Below are 26,235 nucleotides of genomic sequence, written 5' to 3'. Positions count from 1 at the left end.
AGAATACAAGATCAGAAATGTACTGCTGAGGCTGTTTAAGATTCTGGTCAGACTACATACTGTGGGCAGTTTTGGGCCACGTGTCTATGGAAGGATGTGCTAGCTTTGGAGGGGATTCAGAGGAGTTTTACAAGACCAATCCTGGGGATGAAAGCCCTGTCATATGAGGAACAGTTGATGACTCTGGGTCTGCACTTGATAGACTTGAGAAGGTTGAGGGAGAACATTGAGTAGCCTGGATAGAGTGGACATGGTCAAGATGTTTCCACTAGTAGGAAAGATGAGGACCCTGGGGCTTAGACCTCAGACTGAAATTGAGATCCTTTAGAACTGAGATGATGGGGAGATTTTTCAGGCAAGGGTGGTGAATCTGTGGAACTCATTGCCACAGAGAGCTGTGGAGCCCAAGTTATTGAGTGTATTTAATGTAGAAATACATAGGTTCTTGATTGGTAAGGGGATCGAGGGCTAGGGAGAAAGGGCAAGAGAATGCAGATGAGAAACAAAACAGCCATGATCGAATGGCGGAGCAGACTTGATGGGCAAAATGGCCTAATTTTGTTCCTGTATCTCATGGTAGTATAGTCTTATGTCGTTATTACGTGTTTGCTCCCTTGAATGTAAACTGTGCCAGGCCAAGACAATGCAAGGATGTTGCACAGGTCAGAACAGTTCAGTTATATTTCACAGACTAAAATGAGGACTTCAAAGGATTTTCTTTTTCACTGAGCATGAAAAGGATTAAGTATCTTTTTTCAAGTATTTATGCATGTGGAATTATGCATGTGTTGGAATTCTGAGAACTAAGCTTTATTTTCTCTGAATTTCATTCTGTGAGCAACATTCCCACACACTTTAAGCAGCAATTTGCTATCCACATTTTATGAATAAAAACACTATTTTCCCCAAATTAAATATTGCATTAAGAAGTTCTAACCTTGATTAGCATAATAAAAATGTGGGCCAGTTTCTCACTTTTATAGTGTTTCAATAGAAGTTGTAAATGCACTTCATCATAATAAGATGCATTTGTGACTGTCAGCATTAAAATATCTATGCAGATGCCGTAGAATTGAATCCCTATAGTGTGGCAACAGGCCCTGTGGGGCAGCAAGTCCACACTGACCCTCAGCATCCCACCCAGACCATTCCCCTAATCTATACATCCCTGAACACTGTGGGCAATTTAGCATGGCCAATCCATCTCGCCTGCACATGTTTGGACTGTGGGAGGAAACTGGAGCACCTGGAGGAAACCCATGCAGACATGGAGAGAATGTGCAAACTCCACACAGACAGTTGCCTGAGAGTGGAATTGAACCTGGGTCCCTCGTGCTGTGAGGCAGCAGTGCTAACCACTGAGCCACCGTGCTACTCCGCTGCCAATTATAGGTTTTCACCCAGAAATTTTTATGGCAATGCTGGGTGGAGCCATGAGTGCTTGTGGAAATACTGGTGTGTTGCAGTGTTAAGTCAATGCCAAGCAACCAAACTATAGCTACCTGTCGTAAAGTTGGTGTGCCTGTATATTCAGAGCTATCCAGCTGGCGTCTGAATTTAAGAATGATATAATAGTTCTGAGACTTTGGTTTGCTTTTTTTTGTTGTTTTTAGGATTTCCCTCTACGCTGGGAGCACTAAAATCCCTGAACCAGTGCTACATTGACATGCATGCACAAAGCATACTGACACAAATAAGACTCATGTTATTTTGAAGGGTCATTTGCAAACGTGCGTGAAACCACATAGATGGCTGTCTCTGGCCATTTTAAATGGCTGCCTGTGTTGGGAATGTACAATCTGTTACTTGTTGATGTATCTACCGTGCCCGGCTTTGATTTCAGAAAATGTCCCAGTTCAGGTAATTTACAACAAACGGCTAAATGTTTGCTTCAGACTAAGGGACTCATGACTGAGGAGAAAGAATTCCAAATGTTTCTTCAGATATTTCTTCCAGTGGTGAGGGTACTAATTTGAGATGGTCCCATCATCCCCAGAAGCAGAGGCAGACTGTTTAAAAGCCCCACCTCAAAGTTCTCAAACTTTGACCAAGTTACAATAAAAGCAGTTAAACAAAAAAAACCTCTGATCTCATCCTTCACACCCACTTACCCTCACATGCTTTCACTGTCTCATTCGTGTAAACGCATGCCACTCCATGGCTGTCACCTCCCCTTTTACCTTCCATGCCAATCTATTCATTTCTGTCAGCACTCAGAATACATTTGAGAACAAGATTGCCCCTAAAAGTCCACAAAATGTCTGTGAAATCTCAGTTCTGGGAGCAAAAATTCAGACAAAAGCTGCCCTGTTACATGGACCTCACAGAATCTGTGAGGAGCAGTTCTACCAATCATAAGCTTCTTCTGTCAAGCATAGGAGAGAAACGCCTTCTGATTTGAAGAACTGCAAGGTGTGTGGCAATGGAGATTCAGTCAAGGCCAGAGATGGAGAAGTGTGATGTTATTGCAAGGGCTACAGGAGAAGGCAGATCAGTGCCATTGCCAGGGCCTTTCCCCAGAGGATAGGGAACTGCTGTTGCCAGATGGTACACTCAGATCAGGAATGGAGACTGCAAAGAGAAGAGAGCAAAGGATGCTACAAATGGCAAGGAGAGAAGTTGCTGCCAAGTCGGATGGAGAAGAACGTGAAAAGGAAGGGAGAAAGAGGCTGTAAAGGAGGGATTGCAAGCTGCAAAGGAAGGGTGAAGAGGAAGGTTATGAAAGGAGAGAGGAGAGGAAAGCTGTAAATTAGTGGTGTTGAAGAAGGCAGAGTGGAGTGAACAGTTTTAAATCCATCAATAATGCCATACACTGTGCACCAGGAAGACTCGAAAGTTCGGAAATAATGAAGCCCTTTTAAACATTGGTAGCATCTCTAGTTTAAGCCTGCATAGGTTCAGGGTGTATTATATGGGGAAACGTATAATAGTTGTTACTGTAATTAACATTGCGTTAGCTCTTCAAATTAAATTGGAGATTGAGATATTAGATGCAGTAAAAAGGTTAGAAGTTACATTGGTAAATGTTCTAGCTTTGCATGTATGATTTGGAAACCCACTATCAGTACGTTGAAGCTGATGGCTTTTGTTATTGCAAAGAGCAGTATTAGTGGGTGGGAAGGAAATTAACACTTTCTTCATGCATTCAAGTAATGCATTTAAAGGAGGGTTGATGATTATGGATGACTTTGATGAATTCTGGTGCTGTGCTCAGTCCAAATGCACCATTCATTATCGCCGATACAAAGGGCATTGTCACTATGTAACTGCATCACCTAATAAAAGAATTGATGAGAATGGAAAATGGGCCCCTGAAAATCAAAAATAGTGCTGAAAAATCTAACAAGTAGATTTTGAGAAAACCACAACAGAAAGGCCTTGGAAAACAAATACTTCGACCCCTTTGGCCTATCTACCCCCACCTCCTTATCTTTCCATGCTACCCTAATGCCCCTCTACTCACCTTGTGGGTTCACATACCCATCATGCCAACTTTGTGCCAACTCAGGCCAACCTATGGCACCTGCACATCCCTGTCGCCCTTTATAGTCTCTACGCTAACTTAGTGCCACCTTGTACCCATGCTCCCTCCTCAACCCTAATTTTCATTTATAGCCATATATCAACTTATTGCCAACAGATACCAATCCATGACATCCCATCTACCACCCTTTGCTATTTTATCTTACATACTAACTTATCCAGCATGTACCAAAGGCATACCTCAGGCATTACATTGAGATAAAAAAAATGAAGTTCCAAGTATATTTTCTACAGATCTCAGTATATTAAACAATTTTCTTACTGATGAGATTATTCAGGACATTTAATTCCTTGTAAGTACTAATTTATTATAAAAGCAAAGACTTCACTGAAGTACTTATTATCTTATTTTCTTGTAAAACAAACATTGTATTTGTAGTACCACATCAAATAAGATCCCACATCCCACAGCTAATCCCTTTAGAATCCTTTTGTCTTCTCAGTCAAGCTGTAAACTTAAATGATCCCCGGCCACCACCACCTCCACCCCTTCCAAGACACACACACAGACGCAAGCTCAGTAATGGTGAAAGGTCCCAACCCGAAATGCCAACTTTCCTGCTCTTCTGATGCTGCCTGGCCTGCTGTGTTCCTCCAATTCTACAGTATATTGTCTCTTGCTGTCATCCTGTAATGAGGTCAGGTTATGAAAGCAGGCAAATGGCTGCCTGTTGCCTTCTCAAAATTTTTAGGACCCGGCAACATTCCCCACAAGGACTTGAACTGTCAAATGACTTGACAGCTCGACAGTTCTAATGATCTACAATTTTATGCACATTTATGTCTATTCTTAACACCCCAAATGGTAACTGATTTTTTTCCTAAAGGGTACCTGATCTCTCACAATGGGAAGTGATTCTCAAGGGGTGTATCTTATTTCTCCAAAGAGCCTTACCTTAAATTTTTAAGCTGACAGGTCATATTTCAAAAAATTGGGTGATCAAGTTGCTTTTGACTAAAGGAATCGTGGCTGGTGCCATGAACTGACGATGTGAAATACCTCCCACCTTCCCTTTCCATTCCTTGGAAATAATGATACTGGGCTCAGATCCAAAACTCTTGGATTCAGCGTTTCAACACTATATATTGGTTCAGGTGAGAGCTCTTAAGTCCTTCATAAAAGCTCAGTCCAAAGTTTCTCCCAACAGTAATAACTAATGCAGATGTGATTTGAATTGTGTATTGTATTGCAAATGTGGATGTTGGTATGAAGTCAGTTGTTTATTCCTGCTTTTATAAGCATTTTGTTGAAAATATGTTCTTTTAAGATTCCTTCAGCAGATTGAGCTGTATGTTTTAAACTCAGTTAGTTCCTTCGACAATGAAAGATGGGTGGGATGAGAGATTTCTGAATACAATATCAAGCGTTAACAAACTTTTTCAAGTAAACAATGCAGCTCAAAATGGTAAATTTCTGTTTCTCACTGAGGGGCATTTCTTAAGTTGCAAGTACTTGAACAATTTCATTTAATAACAAACTACTGCTGTTAGGAATGAACTGCATTGCTCTCCATTTGTGTTTTTCATTCATTTATATTTTATTCACAGGTAATACATGAAGCAAGGTACCTGATTGATGTTGCTGATACTTTATATGACAAGATCATGCAGTGTTGGAAGTCAGGTAGATGAATGTTTTGAGAGTCACACATTCCAAAATGTAACTTGCAATTTCACCCTATTGAACATATTTATAAATGTACGTTTTTCAAGATACTGTCTATTTTTAATATAAACCTTCCTTGGACTCTCTGTAAACTTAAACTCATTCAAAACTCTGCTGCCCATAACACAATTCACACCAAATCCTGTTCACCATTCACCTCTGCTCATTTACCTACATTGGAGGTGTTTCAGTTTTAAAATACTGATCCATGTTTCAAAATCCTTCCTCACTCTCTAATGCCCACCAAGGTTACAACTCGCTGAGAAATCTACTCCACTTCGATTCATGTTTCCAGCTCATCCCCAGTGCTAGAGCTTTGTTATCAGCTGTCCAGTCCTAGGGCCAGAATTTCAAGTTGGAGATAGGAATCAGAAAGTAGGCGCACTCTCATACTGATCCAGGGGATCAGCCACGGTCAGGCATCCATTCAGGGGAGCCCATGAGTGTATCACAGTCAGTCCTGTGGCTTCATAGTGGCCAGTCAGGGATTAGGGCTGACCCTTTAATTAAGAAATATCCAATCACTATTCAGGGGTCTGGACAAATCACATTGGAGTTGTCCGGTTGGCTTTGTCAAGAGTGTGGGCTGTGGTCAATCTATCAGTTCCATCCACAGAAATGAAAGGGAAGGAGAGTGTTAAGCAGTGGGTAAGGAAGGCTGTTGATGTGGGAATGAGACTAAGCAAATTAGTTTTCAAGACTGGAACCTGCAGGCTGGTTGGAAGGAGGCAACAATACGTGGAAGAAGTGGGGAGAAGTGACATGTCAAAACATGAACGGGAAGTAGGTCATGTGGAAGGGGTGTTCATCCTCAATCAGAGCACTCTGGCTTCTAGCTATCATTGTCCTACTGAACCACAGGGCTGCTCTCTCATGAGAGAGGGAGAGATTACTGGCAATGGTTTAACTTGAGGGTGATGTCAGATGAGGGAAGATGTTCAGAAGGAGAGACTTCCATGGTAACCCCAGCTAGTGCAAGAATTAAATCCTCACTGGCATCACTCTGCATCGCAAACCGACTATCCAGCCAACTGACCTAACCAATCTCCACATAATTCAATGCAGTGCTGCAGCTTTTGGACACTGAGGGTCATTGCATCTCACATACTTGTCTTTCACTCCGGTTCCTGCTTGTGCATGTGGGTATAGGCCCTAATTACCATTCCTGCAGAGTCCTTTCCAGTCTGGGGCTCAGTGGGTGCAAATCCTCCTTTGAAGTTATTGTTCTTGTTATCTTGAAGCAATCTGCTCATTCTCCCTTAGTTCTGCCTGTGCCATTGGTTCCCACCTGAACCACAATAAATATATTCTTCCCACTTCTCCAGGTACAAGGGGATATCCTGAATGCCAGATAATGGAAGTCCACTGTCCCTAAAAGAATTGTGTTTGAGCAATATTCATTGAGTTACTTAGAAATGATAACAGCATGAAAGAATTGTTGCAGAAGATAGCCATTTGACTCATTCCGCTTTCCAACTGAGCAATCCGCTTCGTCCTATTTTCACACCTCCTTCATACTCCTGCACCTTCTTCCTTTCAGTGAGCCGTCTAATTCCTTTATGAATTTTCCAGTTGAACCTGCATCCAGCAGAGCCTCAAGCAGTACATTCAGACCATAACCACTTGCTGTATGCAAAAGATTTCCTTCATTTCGCTTTCGTTTCTTTCAACAATTGCTTAAAATTCACGTCCCTGTCCTCATTCTGGATTGTGAACATTTTCTCCCTTTGTAGTCTTTGCAGACCATCATGACTTTGAATATCTCTGTTAAATCTCCTCTCAATATTCCATTCACCATTGAAAATTGTCCTAAATTTTCCAACCTCACTCTGTGAATTATGTTCTTCATTCCCTCGAACTATTCTGGTGAATCTTTTCTGTATCTCTCTAATATTTTCATATTCTTGTTTTAAAGTGTAGCATGCAGAACTAGATGCAAAACATTAATGGAATCCAAACCGGTGTCTTGTGCAGGTTCAACGTGGTGATTCTATAGTCTGTTAATAAATCGTAGGATACGGTATGAGTAAAGGGTGCATGGTCAGAAAACCATGCCTCAGTGAGATGTACACCAAATGAGTAGCTATTTAGATTCATTTCAGAATTCAGTACATGAGGGAAAGAACTGTTTTAATTAAGTTTAATTCAACTAGGAACATGCGCAACATGTGTAAAATATTGGTTGAATTTATCAGCACTGGTAAGATTTATCAACAGTGTGTTTCTAAAGTTAATTAAGTTAAGGCCAAGTAAAACAAAACTAATATAAGCAAACCAAAACAAAATAAATATAACAGAAGTGAAATATAATTAAGGCAAGGTGAGGCAGCTCAGTCATGTGGACTGCACGTTCTGTAGTTTGTCGGAAGTTGTAGACATTACTGATGACACAGATAACCACATGTCTGGGAAGTATCACCAGCCTCAAAAATTTGAGCTCCAAGTTTCTGATTTTGAGTGGTGGCTGGAGTGACTCCTTACTGAGGTGCATCCATGAGGATGAGTGATAGATACATAAAGAGAATGTTCCGAAATGTTACCACATGCCAGGCAAGGAGCATAGAGACAGATGGGAATGAGTGACTTCCAGACAGTCCAAGACAAAGGCTCCAGAAACAACAATGCCAAACAGAGTCTCATGATCTTGCAAGGTCTCCCTTACCAGCATCTGGAGGTTGTGTCAAAGTGAGCAAGCTGTTCCACAGACTAATCAAACAACAGCCTAACATTGTCCGAAAGGTATGATCAGACGAGTATGACAATGTCCCAGATACCACCTTTGCTATCCCTATGCATGCCCTGCCTACTGTCAAGACAGATCCAGTGGAGGTGGCAGCATGCTGTACAATCAGGAGAGAATTGCGCTCAGAGGCTTCAAAATTGATTCAGGATACCATGGAATCTCATCACATCTGGTCAAACCTAGGAAGGAAATCTCCTTCCCATTAGCACCTTCTGCCCTGCCTTCCCTCAGTTGCTGAATCAGTACTTCTGCATGTTTGCTGCCACTTTGAGGAAATACAAAGAGTGGCAAGAGCACGGAGTATAATCTGGGTAGGGGACTACATTTTTTTTCACCAATAGCACCACTACTGATTGGGTTGGACAAGTACCAAAGGCCACAGCTGTTAGAATGGGTCAGCAGCAGGTAGAGAGGGAGCCCACAGAGGAGGAAAATCTACTTGACCTCATCCTTACCTGTTGAAAGTTCATCTTTCTATGATGCTATTACTGGGAGAGTGACCACTGCACAACCATAGCAGAGACAAAGTCCCATCGTCACATTGAGGATACCTTCCATTATGTTGCGTGATGCTAGATTGATGGAGTTTGAACAGATCTAGCAGCTAAAACCTGGTCTTGCATGAGATACTGTGGTCTATCAGCTGTAGCAGACTTGTATTTCGCCACAAACTGTAACCTCATCGCCTAGAATATATTCCCACTCTACCATTCCCATCAAGACAGGAGACTACCACTGGTTCATGAACTGTTTGGGAGTACATCCAGGAATAGTGCTATGCATGTTTAATAATGAGGTGTTAACCTGGTGAAGGTACAGCACAGGACTGCTTGCATGCCAAAAAGCAGAAGAGCATGCAGTAGACAAGGCTAAGCAGTCCTATTGCCAACTGACCAGATCTGAGTTCTGTAGCCCTGGCGCATCTGATTGTGAAAAGTGATGAACAGTTAAAAGTGGAAGGTCTACAAATGTTCCCATCCTCAACGATGGCACATTAGTTCAAAAGAAAAGGTGGAAATATTTGCTTTCATCTTCAGCCAGACATTCTGAGTTGATAATAAAATGTGAGGCTGGATGAACACAGCAGGCCAAGAAGCATCTCAGGAGCACAAAAGCTGACGTTTCGGGCCTAGACCCTTCATCAGAGAAGGGGATGGGGAGAGGGAGCTGGAATAAATAGGGAGAGGGGGGAGGCGGACCGAAGATGGAGAGTAAAGAAGATAGGTGGAGAGAGTATAGGTGGGGAGGTAGGGAGGGGATAGGTCAGTCCAGGGAAGACGGACAGGTCAAGGAGGTGGGATGAGGTTAGTAGGTAGCTGGGGGTGCGGCTTGGTGTGGGAGGAAGGGATGGGTGAGAGGAAGAACCGGTTAGGGAGGCAGAGACAGGTTGGACTGGTTTTGGGATGCAGTGGGTGGGGGGAAGAGCTGGGCTGGTTGTGTGGTGCAGTGGGGGGAGGGGACGAACTAGGCTGGTTTAGGGATGCAGTAGGGGAAGGGGAGATTTTGAAACTGGTGAAGTCCACATTGATACCATATGGCTGCAGGGTTCCCAGGCGGAATATGAGTTGCTGTTCCTGCAACCTTTGGGTGGCATCATTGTGGCAGTGCAGGAGGCCCATGATGGACATGTCATCTAGAGAATGAGAGGGGGAGTGGAAATGGTTTGCGACTGGGAGGTGCAGTTGTTTGTTGCGAACTGAGCGGAGGTGTTCTGCAAAGCGGTCCCCAAGTCTCCGCTTGGTTTCCCCAATGTAGAGGAAGCTGCACCGGGTACAGTGGATGCAGTATACCACATTGGCAGATGTGCAGGTGAACCTCTGCTTAATGTGGAATGTCATCTTGGGGCCTGGGATAGGGGTGAGGGAGGAGGTGTGGGGACAAGTGTAGCATTTCCTGCGGTTGCAGGGGAAGGTGCCGGGTGTGGTGGGGTTGGAGGGCAGTGTGGAGCGAACAAGGGAGTCGCGGAGAGAGTGGTCTCTCCGGAAAGCTGACAGGGGAGGGGATGGAAAAATGTCTTGGGTGGTGGGGTCGGATTGTAAATGGCGGAAGTGTCGGAGGATGATGTGTTGTATCCGGAGGTTGGTAGGGTGGTGTGTGAGAACGAGGGGGATCCTCTTAGGGCGGCTGTGGCGGGGGCGGGGTGTGAGGGATGTGTTGCGGGAAAGCTAACTGAATGTTATAATCTATTGCAAGGGTGATTGAATACAAAAATAGAGAAGCTATGCTTTTTTATATAGCCATGATGTGGAGGTGCCGGTGATGGACTGATGTAGACAAGGTGAGAAATCACACGATACCAAGCATCTTTCCATGATGCTATTAGTGAGAGTGACCACTGCACAACCATAGCAGAAATAAAGTTCCATCTTGACATTGAGGATACCTTCCACTGTGTTCTGTGATAGTCCAACAGGTTTATTTGAAAATACAAGCTTTCGGAGCCTCAGTCTTTCTTCAGGTGTTAATGAGAGGTAGTATCAGACACAGAATTTACACGAAGAGGATCAAAGTTTTTAAGACTATTGATGAAGATGTACTAAACAAACCTAAGATGCTGTTAAAACTTTAATCAGTTAGAAGGTTTAAATTGATCAATGTGTAAATGTAAATCCCCAAGTTCCTTTCAAGTTCCTGAGAGAACTAAAGGTTTTATCAGTGTAAAGAAGAGGTGACATCTGAGGTCAGACAATGCACAAGTTACGTGTGAGAACTTAGATCTGTTTGTGTTTTAGGTTGGAGTCAGACTGGTTTTATTTCTAAAAAAGGAATTTATAAACCACCATATTGACTGACTGTCTATAAATTGTGTGCTTTTAATTCATGTACACACACACACACACACACAACACACACACACACACACACACACACACACACACACACACACACACACACACACACACACACACACACTCCTCTCTTCCCTCACACACACACACATGCACACATACATCCTGCTTACACTCCCGCACTTAGACAGTCTCTCTCTCACACACGCACATGCACACACACACACCCTCACACACACACACTCCTCTCTTCCCTCACACACACACACTCCTCTCTTCCCTCACACACACACACACGCACACATACATCCTGCTCACACCCCTGCACTTAGACAGAGTCTCTCTCTCTCTCTCTCACACACACCCACACACACCCACACACACCCACCCACACACACACACACACACAAAAATCTGTGGGGTGAATTTTTATTTGCAGATATGTTATTTTGTTCAAAAAGCATACAATTTATAGATAGTTAATGGGCATTTTATAAATTCCTATTTTAGAAATAAAATCAGTCTGACTCAAACTAAAACAAACAGATCTAAACAAGTTCTCACACCTAGCATGCATTGACTGACCCAAAATGTCACCTCTTCTTTACACTGATAAAACCTTTAGTTCTCTCAGGACCGTGACTTGAAAGGAATTTGGAGATTTACATATACATATTAATCAAATTAAAACCTTCTAACTAATTAAAGATTCAACAGCCCCTTTGGTTTGTTTAGTACATCCTCATCAATGGTGTGAACCTGGATTGGGTCTCTGAAAGCTTGTGTTTTCAAATAAACCTGTTGGACTATAACCCGGTGTCATGTGATTTCTGACCTCAGTTATATCAGGTGCTGGTGAGACCATTTGGAAAACTGTATATTGATTTGCCAGCATATAATATCAGTTTCCTTATTTAAGGAAGTATGTACATGAATTGGAAACAATTTTAAGAGGATTTACTCAATTAATTTCTGGAATCGGCAATTTGTCTTACGAGGACAGGTTGGACTGGCCAAACTTGTGTCTTCTGGTGTTTGGCATAATTAAGATAATAGTCACCATTATCCTACTCTTTCTTTAGAGAGATTGCTGGTAGTGGTTTAACCTGAGGGTCACCACGTGTCATGTGAGGGGAGAGATTGAAAAGCAGGAGCTGGAATTCAACCCAAACTAACCAACTGTCCAACCAACTGAGCTAACCAACTCCTTATACAGTTGCTGTAATGCTGCAGCTCTGGGAAGTCAGAGCTGTTGCATCCTACATGCAGCATTGGAAGAGTCAAAAGGGATTAATGAAAGGAAAATCATGCTTGACAAATCTACTAGAAGTCTTCAAGGATGTAGCAGGTAAAGTTGATAAGCGGAGCCTGTGGATATGGTTCAGTTTGACTTTCAGCAGGCTTTCAATAAATTCCCACTTCGGAGATCAGTGTGTAAAATCAAAGTGTGTAGGATTCGGGGTACTGTATTGATGTGAATAGAGAATTGGTTGGCAGTTAGGAAACATGGTATGGGAATAAACAAATCTTTTTCTGTGCAGCAGGCAATGACAATTGGGATCCTGCAGGGATTAGTGCTAGGACACCAGCTATTTACAATATATATTAGTGATTTAGATGAAGGAACTAAATGTAATATCTCCACTTTTGCAGACAACACAAAGCTGGATAGGAGGGTGAGCTGTGAAGAGGAGGCAGAGATAATTAAATGTAATTTGGATGAGTTGAGTGAGTTGGGAAATGCATGGCAGATGAAGTGATATTTGGATAAATATGAGGTTAGGTTAGGAAAGGGGGAGGTGCAACAAAACAAGTCGTAGTAGCACATTGAAAGTAAGCATGCAGGTACAGCAGGCAGGTGAAGAACACAAGTGGTATGTTGGCTTTCATAGTGAGTGGATTTGAGTACAGGAGCAGGGATGTCTTGTTGCAATTGTACAATATCTTGGAGCATTGTATGCTATTTTGGTCTTCTAATGTGAGAAAGAACTTCTGGCAATGGAGGGAGTGCAACAGAGATTTGCCAGATTGTTTCCTGGGTTGGTAGGACTGACGTACAAAGAGAGACAGGATCAATTAGGCTAGAGTTTTGAGATCTCACAAAAACCTGTCAAATTTTAACATGACTAGACAAGGTAAATGCAGGAGGGATGAAGAAAAATTTCTTCACCCAGAGAATGGTGAACCTGTGGAATCCTCTGCCACAGAAAGTGATTCAGGCCAAAACATTGAATGTTTACAAGAAGGAGTTGGATGCAGTTGTTCGGGCTAAAGTCATCAAGAGGTATGCAGAGTAAGCAAGAAGAGTATACTGAGTTGGATGATCAGTCATGATCATATTGAATGGTGTAGCAACCTTGAAGGGTCAAAAGACGTACTCTTGCTCCAACTTTCTATATTTCTGTACACAAGGTTTAAACAAGGTTTAAATAAGGGTAATGTTTGCAATTCTGTAGTCCTCTGGCAGTACCTCCTAATCGAAGGAAGACTAAAGGTTTGGCCTTCACAATTTCTGCTTTCTTTTCTATCATGCTTTTAAAATGTCCTCTTTATCTGTTTGAAACCTGTCTAATGTCTGAATTACCTCCTCTTAGTCTGTAGACTAGCACCTTCTTCCTTCATGAAGATAGATGTAAAGTACTCATTAAACACCTCAACTCTGCCCTCTGACTCCATGCATAAATCCACCTTTTAGTTCCTAATTGGCCCTACACATTTTACCAAACTGATATATGCCTGTGTTAAACTTTGGGATTACCTATTATGTTGACTGCTAGTCTCTTCTTATACTCACTTCTCTTTTGATTCTCTTATTTGTTTTTATCACACCCCTCTGAAACTTCTTTATTCAACCGGGTTTTCATTTGTATTTTCTACTTGACATCTGTCATAAGCACATTTTTTCGTTGTTGTCTTACCTTCTGTCTCTTTTGTCATCCAGGGAGCCATGGCTTTGTTTGCTGCAGATTTTCCATTTTGAGAGAATATACCTTGACTGTGCCCAAATCTTTTCTTCTTTGAAGGTAGCCCATTGTTCAGCTGCCATTTCTCCCTCTTAATTTATTTCTCCCAGGTCTTTTCTTATACCATTGCACTTGCCAAAATTGTCCATGCCTTAGTTTTCTTTTTAATTTTCTAGTCGAACATTGAGAATAGAAAGGAATAGCTAGTGGGGTAAATAGAAGTCATGGAGAGGGGAGGGGAGGGGATGTGGTGAGGATTGTGGGATGGTGTTCGTCCAATATTGTGATTCAGCACTTTGTTACACTATCCATTCAATGTACACTGTAATGATTTATTTTGAATGTGTGACAGAGAAAAATATCCTTCCATAATTATTTAGTGATGCATTATTATATAATAATGATATGAAATTCTAATTAAAAGCTTTTAGTTCTTTTGCTGGTATCTCTGTCAGTTACATAAAAGTAATTAATGTTTATGTTGTAAAGAAGTAAAACACCTGTACCACTAATGTGTGTTTGTATGATTGAATCTCTTGAACAGGACTTGAATTTCATAGAGGAGTACACCAGTTAGCGAAAAAGGAGGGTTTGAAGGGAGCCAAGATAAGTAAAGCACTGGAAAATTTTGCATGGAATATCACCGTATTGAAGGTACAGTAATAATAGGTAGACTCTTGTGTGAATATCATCAAAAGTCATGATTAAAATGAGGAAAGTGAAAATTGGACCTTTTCAGTGAGAAAATTTGAGGGGTTCACAAACAGTAGGACCAATTGTAATTCTGAATTTTGCATATAGATGTATTCTATTAAATAACTAGATCACCCAGATGGATGAAGTAGAAATAATGTTACAGCAGAACGGAGGCCAGTTTGTTTTGCGTTAATGTGTGAGATTAAAATGGGTCAGGTTGCAAAATAAATGGTTGATGGTGTCTTGTTAGATTAAATAATCCATTTTGGATCTGTTTTTAATAAAATCACTTTTATAAAGTTGTACTTTAAACATGCAAAACTCCTGGACTGAAGTGTCCAATTTTCTGACGTAGTGCTTTCTTCATTGAGGTCCATGACAGACTGTCCACCATAGCTCATGTTAATATTTCTCAAGCTCCAGTGGAAATAATTTCTCTCTCTGTATTCTTGAGACCAATGTTCCCTATAAGCTACTTCACTTAGAGCATTCAGGCATGCCATTTGGCGGGTGGATGCATTGATTTATGGTTCTGGAAGTTGCTATCATGCAAGGACCTCCAAAGTCCATGCAGAGGCAGGAAATTTTAGAAGAAACATTGGTTGAGAACTTCATGATTTTGAACATCACTCAACCTTCTCTGCTGAAAGGAGAATAGCCCCAATTTCAACATTCTATTCTAGTCACTGATGTCCACGATTCCTAGAACCATTCTAATAAATCTTCCTGCACCTTCTTTAAAACTTTCACATCCTTGCTAAAGTGTGGAGCCCTGAACTGAACGCAGTACCCTATTGAGTTGAGGCCAAACCAGTATTTTAGTAAGGCTCCCCATAACTTTCATGCTTATGCACTCCATGCAACTAGTTCTAAAATTCAGGTACTTGTAATCTTTTTAACTTTTTCAATCTACCTTGCCACCTTCAATGATATATGCACAAGTACTCTCAGGTCTCTCCACAATTTTGGTTTGCGTTGTCTTTCCTTGATCTTTCTACCACTAAGTATCACCACACTTTTCTGCATGCCACTTGTGCACACATCCCAATGGTGTATCCGTGTCCTTTTGAAATCTCCTATTATCCTCACAGTTCACAATGGTTACACGTTTTGTGCCCTGCACAAAAAGATCTAGATGACTGATTTTTATTAAGAAAAGCAATGATTCAGTTACTATTGCCAGGGGAATTTCAATTTATTCCAAAGAATATTTGTTTATCACTACTGTTATTTCCTGTCACTTTGCCAAATTCATTGGTGATTGCCACTGTCTCTTTAATTCCATGGGCTTCAACCTTTAAGGCAAGCCCCTTTTGTGAGACTTCATCAAATAGTTTTTAGAAGTCCCCATGGACTACAGCAACCACATCATTCTTACCAACTCTGTCTGGTACCTCATCACAAAAACTCAGATTAGTTTGTAGAAATCGTGTCTTCTGTTTTTCCTGTATTTCAAATTGTGGACTGAAATGACAAAAGAACTGTTTCAAAAGTGTTGGAATGCTGAAGGATTTCTGCTTGTTTGAGCAGTGTGAAGTGTGGTTGCAGACTAACTGGAGCTGAGGGGTTGTATACCAATGGAGCTTTGGTTGGTGCAAGTAACTGATTGTCAGTGAACTAGTCACCTGCTATCGATGACAAAGATTTTTTCTTTACCAGGAACAATGTGATTGGCTCATAGGTAGTTGAACAGCTTGAAACTGGGAACAAGATGCAGATACACCTCAGAGGGGAGGCAACAGCCTAGTAGTATTATCGCTAGACTATTAATCCCAAGACCCAGATAACATTCTGGGCACCAGGGTTTGAATTCTGCCATGGCAGATGGTGGAATTTGAATTCAATAAACATTTGAAATTAAGAGTCTAATGATGACCATGAATCCATTGTTGATTGTCAGAAAAACCCATTTGGTTCATTCATGTTCTTTAGGGTAGGAAACTGCCATCCTTACCCAGCCTGGCCTACATGTGAGTCCAGACCCTCAGCAATGTGGTTGACTGTCAACTGCCCTCTGGGTAATTAGGGATGGGCAATAAATGTTGCCTGGCCAGTGCCACCCTCATCCTGTAAATGAAGAGAGACAAAACAAAGATCGCCAGCTCAAGATAACAAAGTGTGGGGCTGGATGAACACAGCAGGCCAAGCAGCATCTCAGGAGCACAAAAGCTGACGTTTCGGGCCTAGACCCTTCATCAGAAAAGGGGGATGGGAAGAGGGCTCTGAAATAGAGAGGGAGAGGCTTCCTGAAGATAGATAGAGGAAAAGATAGGTGGAGAGGAGAGTATAGGTGGGGAGGTAGGGAGGGGATAGGTCAGTCCAGGGAAGACGGACAGGTCAAGGGGCAGGATGAGTTTAGTAGGTAGGAAATGGAGGTGGGGCTTGAGGTGGGAGGAGGGGATAGGTGAGAGGAAGAACAGGTTAGGGAGGCGGGGACGAGCTGGGCTGGTTTTGGGATGCAGTGGGGGGAAGGGAGATTTTGAAGCTTGTGAAATCAACATTGATACCATTGGGCTGCAGGGTTCCCAAGTGGAATATGAGTTGCTGTTCCTGCAACCTATAGATGGCATCATTATGGCACTGCAGGAGGCCCAGGATGGACATGTCATCTAAGGAAAGGGAGGGGGAGTTGAAATGGTTCGCGACTGGGAGGTGCAGTTGTTTGCTGCGAACTGAGTGTAGGTGTTCTGCAAAGCAGTCCCCAAGCCTCTGCTTGGTTTTCCCAATGTAAAGGAAGCCACACTGTGTACAGCGGATACAGTATACCACATTGGCAGATGTGCAGGTGAACATCTGCTTGATGTGGAAAGTCATCTTGGGGCCAGGGATAGGGGTGAGGGAGGAGGTGTGGGGGCAGGTGTAGCACTTCCTGCGGTTGCAGTGGAAAGTGCCAGGTGTGGTGGGGTTGGAGGGGAGTGTGGAGCGGACAAGGGAGTCGCAGAGACAGTGGTCTCTCCGGAAAGCAGACAAGGGTGGGGAGGGAAAAATGTCTTCGGTGGTGGGATTGGATTGTAGATGGCAGAAGTGTAGGAGGATGATGCGTTGTATCCGGAGGTTGGTGGGGTGTTTTGTGAGGACGAGGTCTTTTGCCAGTTATTGCGTGGATGGGGTGTGAGGGATGTGTTGTGGGAAATGCGGGAGACACAGTTGAGGGCGTGCTCGACTACTGCTAGGGGGAAGTTGCAGCCCTTGAAGAACGAGGACACCAGGGATGAGTGGGAGTGAAATGCCTCATCCTGGGAGCAGATGCAGCACAGGTGAAGGAATTGGGAATAGGCGATGGAATTTTTGCAGGAAGGTGGGTGGGAGGTGGTGTATTCCAGGTAGCTGTGGGAGTCGGTGGGCTTGAAAAACCCAGCACATCCCCGCCTGCCTAGCCTGTTCTTCCTCTCATCTATCCCCTCCTCCCACCTCAAGCCGCACCTCCATTTCCTACCTACTAAACTCATCCCACCCCCTTGACATGTCCATCCACCCCAGACTGACCTATCCCCTCCCTACCTACCCACCCATACTCTCCTCTGCACCTATCTTCTCCTCTGTCTATCTTCAGGGCGCCTCCCCCTCTCTCCCTATTTATTTCAGAATCCTCTCCCCATCCCCCTTTTCTGATGCAGGGTCTAGGCCCGAAACGTCAGCTTTTGTGCTCCTAAGATGCTGCTTGGCCAGCTGTGTTCATCCAGCCCCACACTTTGTTATCTTGGATTCTCCAGCATCTGCAGTTCCCATTATCTCTCCAGCTCAAAAGTTGTTTCTGTTCTCTGCAATGGAAGTCATATTAAGCTTGAAGGAAACAAGTTAATCTTTCTGTATGCTGTGACTTTAATTAATAAGACAGAGACTTTCACAAGTGTATCAACTATCTTTTGCTTCTTATAAACCAGTGAAAGCCTTTGAGAAGGACGTTTGAGAAGCAGTGTTCTGACCAGCACAAGAATCCCAGCAACCCTGTTAACAAGAACTGCTGAACGGCCTTCCCAATCTTTTCCCTATCCATAACATGTCAAATAGGGAGTTTATAAGCTGATTAGGGTTTTAATTAGGGGTGTCATGTGTCGGCAGTTCATGATTGTTCACCGATAGCTAGAGTCTAATTACGTATAATAAATAATAATTTTTGTTAAGTTAAGAGACCTAGTGTATATCTTCTGTCAACCTAGGTCTAAAAATCAGGTAAATTGGAGATCTTTGCATGCTTTTTAAAATGTTTAACTTTTGTGATGATTCTAGGAATAATGGGACTGGACTTTCAGTGTACTACCCCAGTGAAGCGTCGCAAAGTTCAGCACAATTTCTCTTTTTTATCTTTATGCTGGGAAATTTGTTAATTTGTCAAAGTGACTGTTAATTTTATCCTGGATTATCCTTTCTAAGTGTTTTCCCACCAGCAAGGTTAAATTAATTAGTCCGTAGTTTTTGGGTTTATACTTTAAATTGTGAATGCTGTCATAGAACTAATTGGCTTACCTCTACTCCTACTTTATGTGGTCATATGCCAGTTCATCTACAGTATTTACTCTTACTTACCTGGAACATAGCCATCCAGGCCTGGTAATTTACCAACTTTAAGGACAGCCAATCTTTGTAAAATCAAGTCTTCCTCAATTTATCGCCCACCCAGCGTTACAGCAACCTCTTCTTTCAATATGACTCCAAAAGCATTTTGTTCCTTGGTGAAGAGAGATGCAAAGTGTTCATTTAGCATCTCAGCTGTGCCCTCTTCCTCCATTTCGTACCTAATTGATCAAATTTCTTCTTTTATTAACCTTGTTCTTTTTAAAATTTCCCTTTATGTTAGCATTCTCTTCCTATTCTCTGTGCCTTTCTCATTTTCTTTTTTCTCTTTCCCTCTGAAAATTCTATGTTTAGCCTGTTTCTCATCTGCACAAATAATCTGAAATCTGTAATATACACTTACTTTCTGTTCCCCTCAGTCTCTATCTCTTTTGCCCTCCAGGCTTTGTCATCTCATCATCCCTTTCATCTGGCTTTATTTGGCTTATCTTTTCCGGTCTTGGAAATATATTTTAACCATATGCAAGCCACCTCCTCTTGAAAGACAAACCATTATTCCAAAAAAATTTGCCTGTCAATCTTTAATTTCAATTTATATGGCACAGACCACTTCACATCCCACTGAACTGGCCCTCCTCCAACTATGTATTTTACTCTTGATTACTGTTTGCATCATAACATTTAGATTAACTATGAAACGAACGATCACTGTCTCTTAAAGGTTCCCCTACTAACACTTTTGCCTACCAGTTCCCCAGAGCCAGATCATAAAAGTTTAAGGAGGTTACTGGGGGATAAAAGTGAACTTAATGATATTTCGGCATAGACCAAGGAAGTGAAATATGATAGGGAAGTTCTAAAAGGATTTATGCAAAACATATTTGAACTGTATGTCTTATATATAATGGCATACAAAGCGTATTGGGAACCTAAGAGCAGAATATGAGATAATGGAGAGATATTGAGAAATGCTACAGTGGAAAATTCATTTCAAAGATCATTTGATGAAGTATCAGAGAGGTGCTAATGGAAGATCATTGATCTAAAATGCTAAGTCTGTTTTCTCTCTACAAAAACTGCCTTCCTTGCTGAGTATTTCCAGCATTTTCTGTTTATATTTCAGATTTCCAGCATCCAAGTAATTTGAATGGCAATAACGTGATAATGCAAGAAATGTACATATGAAATTGAAGCACATTGTAACATGTCTCATAACAGACTTATTCATAAAATAAAAACACAAGGTGTTTAAGGGACATTGGTAGCTTGGCATGTAGTAGGGTCACTACAAAATGTGTAGCTCTGTCCGAGAACAGGTTTTCTGCTCAGTCCCTCTGCCCCTGTTAATTCTTGCACTTTCCTTTCCATTTGCTTGTAAGAACTCTCATTTTCAACATCAATAAGTAATGAACAATGTAACTAGAAAAAAATACATGTGGTGGTTTCCTGTTGTTTTCCTTATGTATATTTAAAAGAAACAGAAATCTTCTTCCCAAGCAGCTGTGGTCCCTTGGGGTTGTAACTCTTCTGCCATCACCACTGAAAATTCATTGGTTCCAAAGTTGGCCATGGCTCATAACCCTGGGATAGGGTGACTCACTAAAGATGGCCACTCCCTGAGGAATCAAATGACCCTGCTACCCTGGAAAAACTTAACAACACAGTAAGTAGTGAGCATGATTGTAGCAGACTTCAGGACATAATCTGGTGACAAATACAGTTAATTGCAGTTAAATGTGAAGTGATGAATTTTAGAATAAACAACATCGAGAGTTTGTGTACTGGTGTTTAATAGTACAATTGTGAGAAGTGGAAGTGCATGGAAATCTGGGATGAATATTACCAACTACTTGAAGATAGCTGAAAAAAATGTTAAAATGGATTAGAAAGCATCTGGGATACTTGGTTTACTAAATAGGGACATTCAATACCAAACAAGGGAAGTTACGTTTAGTCTTTTCAAGCATTTGGCGAGTCCTCAACTTGTGTATTGTGTGCATTTGGGATAATCACATTTTTGAAAGTCTAGATCAATGCTCTGGCGAGGATACAGGAGACGTTTGACAGAATGATACTTGGGTATAGGGAAGAGCAATTATGTGGATAGATTCAGGAAGTTAGGATTGTTCTTCTTAGAGCATAGCAGTCTAAAGGAAAACCTAATAAAGATATTTAGAATTACAGTTTTCACGGAGTAAGTCGGGAAGACTCTTTCCTCTGATAAGTGGTTAGGTGAGGCCTGTTGAGTGGAAATGATGCTTGCAATAGTTATAGTCCATGAGTCTTGCTGAGAGACCTGTAAGTTAGAAAGTGCGATGGCCCCATGAATGTGTAATAGCTGAGAAAACATGGTGATACTTGCCCTTGCAGAGCACAGAATATCATTAACTTTCTTCATGCTCACCTGAATGTTGTGCTTTGCTTGGGACACTGCACTGGCCCAGGCCACTATCTCAGTCAAGCTGGCTGAGTCTGGTGGTGTGGCCTCCTTTACTGGTTGGCAGGAAGAGCACTACCCTCCTTTCTACGATGCCGTCAATCAAAACCTACAGGTCAATGTTGCTGAAGCAAGGAGTTAGCCTGTTTTTCCTTTGTGTCAATAATTCAGGAACATAATGTGATGGAAAGTACAAGGTTTTCAATATCTAAAGGGGTGAAAAACTGGCTTTTAAATATGGTACTAGCAGTGTGCACTTCCACCTTACATCCGTGCAATTCTATCTGACAGTTTCCAAAAAACATTAATAATAAAAAGAAGAGCTGACCTGAACTATTACTTGGGAAAAGCCACCATGTTCCATTGCAGCTTGAGTGCCGTGTCACAGCTGAGAAAAAAACACATTTAAGAATGGGAACGTTCAGCCATAAATTTTGATCAAAGGTCATAACTTGGTCGATGTGGTATTATTTCTGATTGGTGCAGGACGCATTGCTGATTTGAGGAGTGGCAGAGAGAAAGGAGTTTAACTCAGCATCTGTTTGTGGTTCACATGAACTGGGGTTCTTGTTGTTAACATTAATAAGAAAGCAGAAATTGTTCTGTTGCCTAGCATGAAACATTCCTGGCTTTATAGAGTGACAAAAAGAATTACTGAGAAAAATCCATAAGCTTATCCATTCAAGCTGCTTATTTTATTCAATGAAGCGTTTATTTTTGTGTATTTGTGTATATCAGGTCTAAATGGTGGTCAGCATTGTATGTTGCTTGCAAGGAGTTGGATGTAACAGACAACTTCCAACTCTGGAAATTCATTCTGGTGCCCATCTTGGCAAACGAAAGACGCCTTGTTGCTTGTCTAACAAAACATGTTCTTGAGGGCAATGCAAGACTTCTATTCTCAACCAAATTTTCTTCACTATTGGCTGACAGTGACAAACTGAATGCTCAATGATGCCATTAGGTTATAAATGTAATAACAAGCTCATAATTCAGCAGCAACCTACACTGTGTCATTGGGCACTGAAATCCTGTATGTACTATTTCTATTATTTATATTTGTGTCAAATTTCCATCGATGCTACTTTAACTAAGCTGTTAACTTATTTAAGTGAATTAGTTATGTTTTTCTAAAGTCACACAAGAAATTGATGCAAGCATTTAACTGAAATGACCAAAATAGCACATATATGATCATCAGCTCTCGCTCTTGAAACTAAGAAATGTTCACAGTACTTTTACACTCATGTTATTTTGCACTAAGTTAAGATATTTGACCTAATATAAATTTGTGGTTTCTGGCTCAGTGTGGAATTTTCATTCTCAAATATTTATATGTCAATGTTTGTTATAAGACAATAATAAGTAGGTACAGTTGACAGAATGCTACAATTATAATCTTACATTTTTCCTTAAGTGTCTTACTTTCTATAAATTCTGGCCAATAATTTTCTTCTTGTAATTTGTTGGGATTTAAATACATTAATGGTGACTGTTTAAAGTGAATATGGTAGATAAACATTTTTGTAAATATGTTAAAATATAATTGAATTAATGTAACCATAGACCTTTGACATATGCAGGGCCAAGGGGACTTACTGAAAAATGCTAAGAATGAGGCCATGGAAAACATGAAGCAAATCCAAACTGCATGTATATCATGTGGACTGAGCAAGTCAACAAGTGAAAGGGCACGGTTGAAATCCAAATAGTCTTCAGGAAATACAGGAAAATGAAAATGGAAAATTGAATGAAACTCTGATAATTCCAAGACCAGCCCCAGTAGCTTGATAATGGAGTCAAAATTACTGCTTGTAGTTAACCATCAATTTATTTCCATGGATGATATTGAAGATACTAACAAAGCCTTTAGAAAGAACAAGACTTACTATTTAAAACGACAAATTTTATGGCATATACCACAATAAAATAATTCAAGGAAAAATATATTAAAGTGATATTTCTGACATTCTTGTAACCACCTTTGAACTTGAATTTATAGCTCATTTACAAGAAAGGATGAGAACAGGAACTGACAAAATCACAATTGGCATGCTCTTTTCTTCACACTTTTCATTGTTAGTTATGCGTGTACTAGTTTTTTAAATACATTTTAATATGAAAAAAAGTATTCCACTGTACATTTTGGTTATGCATTGCAGTATTTTCCTGTTGTGTGGTTATTGTATGTAAACACTGCTTTTATTTAAAACATCTGTTCGTACATGTATTGAGGACTTATTTCAAAATTATATTCTGAAGTGTCCTACTCACTCACTCTGTACACAGTTGAGGAACATAGTCAAGCCTGGATCCTGTAATCATAAAACATCAAACATGAAAGAAAAGTTTACCAAAGTAGAGCCAAAAGCATTGTTTATAGATTAACTCCTGAGGAATATAGATTACCACTTTGTGACAAACACAAATTGTAACTAGATTAAAATTTTCAGTCGTTTTGCTGAAATTGAAGAGAAAACCAATATTCTACATTGCTGTGCGTCCTCTCAGTTTTCAGCTGCTTAGCCACGCTGCAAAATTTGCATATCCATCAGTGTCTTACCAATTTTTTCAGTGACTACTGAATGAGACAGGAACCAAAATGATCTTTGATTGGTACTGGATTACTCATTGTCATGCAATGTCTTGGATTGGTAAAAGTATTTCCACTGTCCAGTTACTCTTTCTAGAAATAGGTGAGGTCTATTTGTGGGAATTGGCTGAGGCAGAAAGAAATTTCCATAAATGTCTTCAAGGATAGAGAGGAAAGAATGAAATTCAACATGGAAAATAAATTGCACAAGCTGTTTTTTGCAAATGTCCGATACAAAATGGATATGTGCAAAAGTCAACCTTGCACTTGCATGTGAAATTTCAAAGTAATCTTTTTCCTTGGAAGAGTGAGTGTCTATTCAGTCAAAACAGGATAAAGTTAGGGAATGGCTGAACTAAAATCTGTAGGTTCCAAGTGAGATGAATACACGTCAGAAAGGCTTTCCCACAGATGCCGTACTAATTGAGCTCTAGGCTTGATAATCAGAGCTTTCCAGTTGTGCTTCTTTGGAACAGTGTGTTCCAATTTTGGTTATGTTGCCTGGTAGAATCGGGGAAAGTGGCTTCCCTGTGCTATCCAACAGCAACAATAACCTTCACATTGTTGTTATTGCCATTTGTGATGGTCTTATGGGGCTAATCTTCATTTCTTCCTTAAATAAGTAGCAATGCTGGAGTCAAGCTGAACATACAAGGCAGACAATTTGTGGAATGGGAGTAAATGGGACAACCAAATGATGTCATACTGGAAAAAGTGTTCCGGTGCATCCAGCCAGTCTCACACAATGCGATGCCTTGTGCTTCATGTATAGATTCTGTCCAATATGTGATCACCTAAAAGAAATAAATTAAAACAGATAAGACCAGGCAAACTTGAAGGAAAAGGTCGGGGAAGTTTATTTCTAACAAATGTACGTTCATCCGCCCTATTCCCACCTCCTTAGCTGCTTTGGCATTTAAACTAATTCAGGGTATTTCTCTGCTCCCGACAATATCGTGCAGTGCCTACCTTCTACATGGGACGACTTCCACCCCAGCCAGAAACAGCCCTTGGTTAAAGGAGTTCCATGAAGCAATGACAGACTGCTCCAGGGGGCCACTATTTGCGTTGGGTAAAAGAATCTAGTATTTTTTCTCTTTAAAGCTGTTTTCTGGATTTCATTGTGAGAGGTGAAGAAAACTCAAGCAGTTAGTAGACAGTTAACAAAGAAATTTTTGAAAGATTCTTATTTGGTCATTTCCATGGTATATTTCACTCTTTTTTTTACAAAACAGCCGTCTTTGGATTTCTGTTCTTCAGAGGACAGGTGCAGTGTTTTGGTATAGTCAAAAATGAGATCAATTGATTTTTGACGATTGAAGAAATCGAGTGATTATGGAGGGAGAGTGTGTAAGTGACATCGAGGTTGAGCATTAGGCAAGATCTTACTGAAAGATGGAGCAGACTTGAGAAACATTGTATCTTACTCCTCCTAGTTCTTATGACCCTAAATCTAGCCCATATTCAAATAAACATCTTTGATCTGGGCTGAAAATCTTCATTAAGTTTATTAAGGTGCTGTCTTTGAGTAAACGACATTCAAGAATCACTGTCCAGTCACTATTACAAATATGTTGGACTTTTGCACCTATTTGATAATATAACTTTTGTTTCTTCAATATGATACACCTCGTGTTTTTCATCAATATCCATGTAAAAGTTCATTATTCTTGTTACAGTGTCGGGCTTACATATTGCAGTCTAGGTTGATCCTTTGTATACTGACTATATTCCAAAATTATGTATATATTCTATCAACATCCATTTTGTAAATTTAATTATTGTTATTGACAAAGTCAAATATGCAGTTATAAGATTTGTGTCTCCATTCATTCTGTTTCTGAATAAATTAAAATATTGTAAATCCTGATTTTTTTTTCTTTGGTTAGCCAAGCAAATGCTACTCAAAGGATTAATGCAAGATGTGCAGCGTCCTGTGAAATATACAACTTCATAGGTAAAATTCAAGGATGCATTACCACAGAGCTGCTATTTTGGAACATAAAATCTGTGCCACAGGCCATTCCATCAAATCCAAACTGTTCTTTGTCTATTCACTTAATATTTTTCTTTCTCAAACAACTGATTACACTATGGAAGAATTTGTGGAACCAACAATAATAATAGTTTGTGACAGAGAGTGCCATATTCTGACAACTTTCTTTCAAACCACCACTAATAAATTGTTTAATGACCATCTTTGATTTTTGTCATTCCTAACCATCTTGGTGACTAGTGGAAATAATCTTTCACTACTTAACCCTATCGTACCTTAAAAACGTCCTAACTG

General features: G+C 40.8%; 1 protein-coding gene across 2 annotated transcripts in view; it reads left to right on the top strand.

Moving 5' to 3' along the window:
- plcl1 (phospholipase C like 1) overlaps positions 1 to 25,766 on the top strand; it is a 275,950-nt gene extending 250,184 nt beyond the window's left edge. For both annotated transcript variants that reach the window (XM_048535295.2, XM_048535297.2), the window contains exons 4-6: positions 5,092 to 5,167; positions 14,249 to 14,358; positions 22,936 to 25,766. In XM_048535295.2, coding sequence (XP_048391252.1) covers positions 5,092 to 5,167; positions 14,249 to 14,358; positions 22,936 to 23,064 — 315 coding nt within the window. In that variant the 3' untranslated portion in view covers positions 23,065 to 25,766. The remainder of the gene's footprint in view (positions 1 to 5,091; positions 5,168 to 14,248; positions 14,359 to 22,935) is intronic.
- Positions 25,767 to 26,235: the final 469 nt, after the last annotated feature.

Source organism: Stegostoma tigrinum, chromosome 7, assembly GCF_030684315.1.
Source record: "Stegostoma tigrinum isolate sSteTig4 chromosome 7, sSteTig4.hap1, whole genome shotgun sequence".
Taxonomy (NCBI): domain Eukaryota; kingdom Metazoa; phylum Chordata; class Chondrichthyes; order Orectolobiformes; family Stegostomatidae; genus Stegostoma; species Stegostoma tigrinum.
The sequence above is the reverse complement of the archived record's forward strand: the minus strand, read 5'-3'. Positions and strand labels throughout refer to the sequence as shown.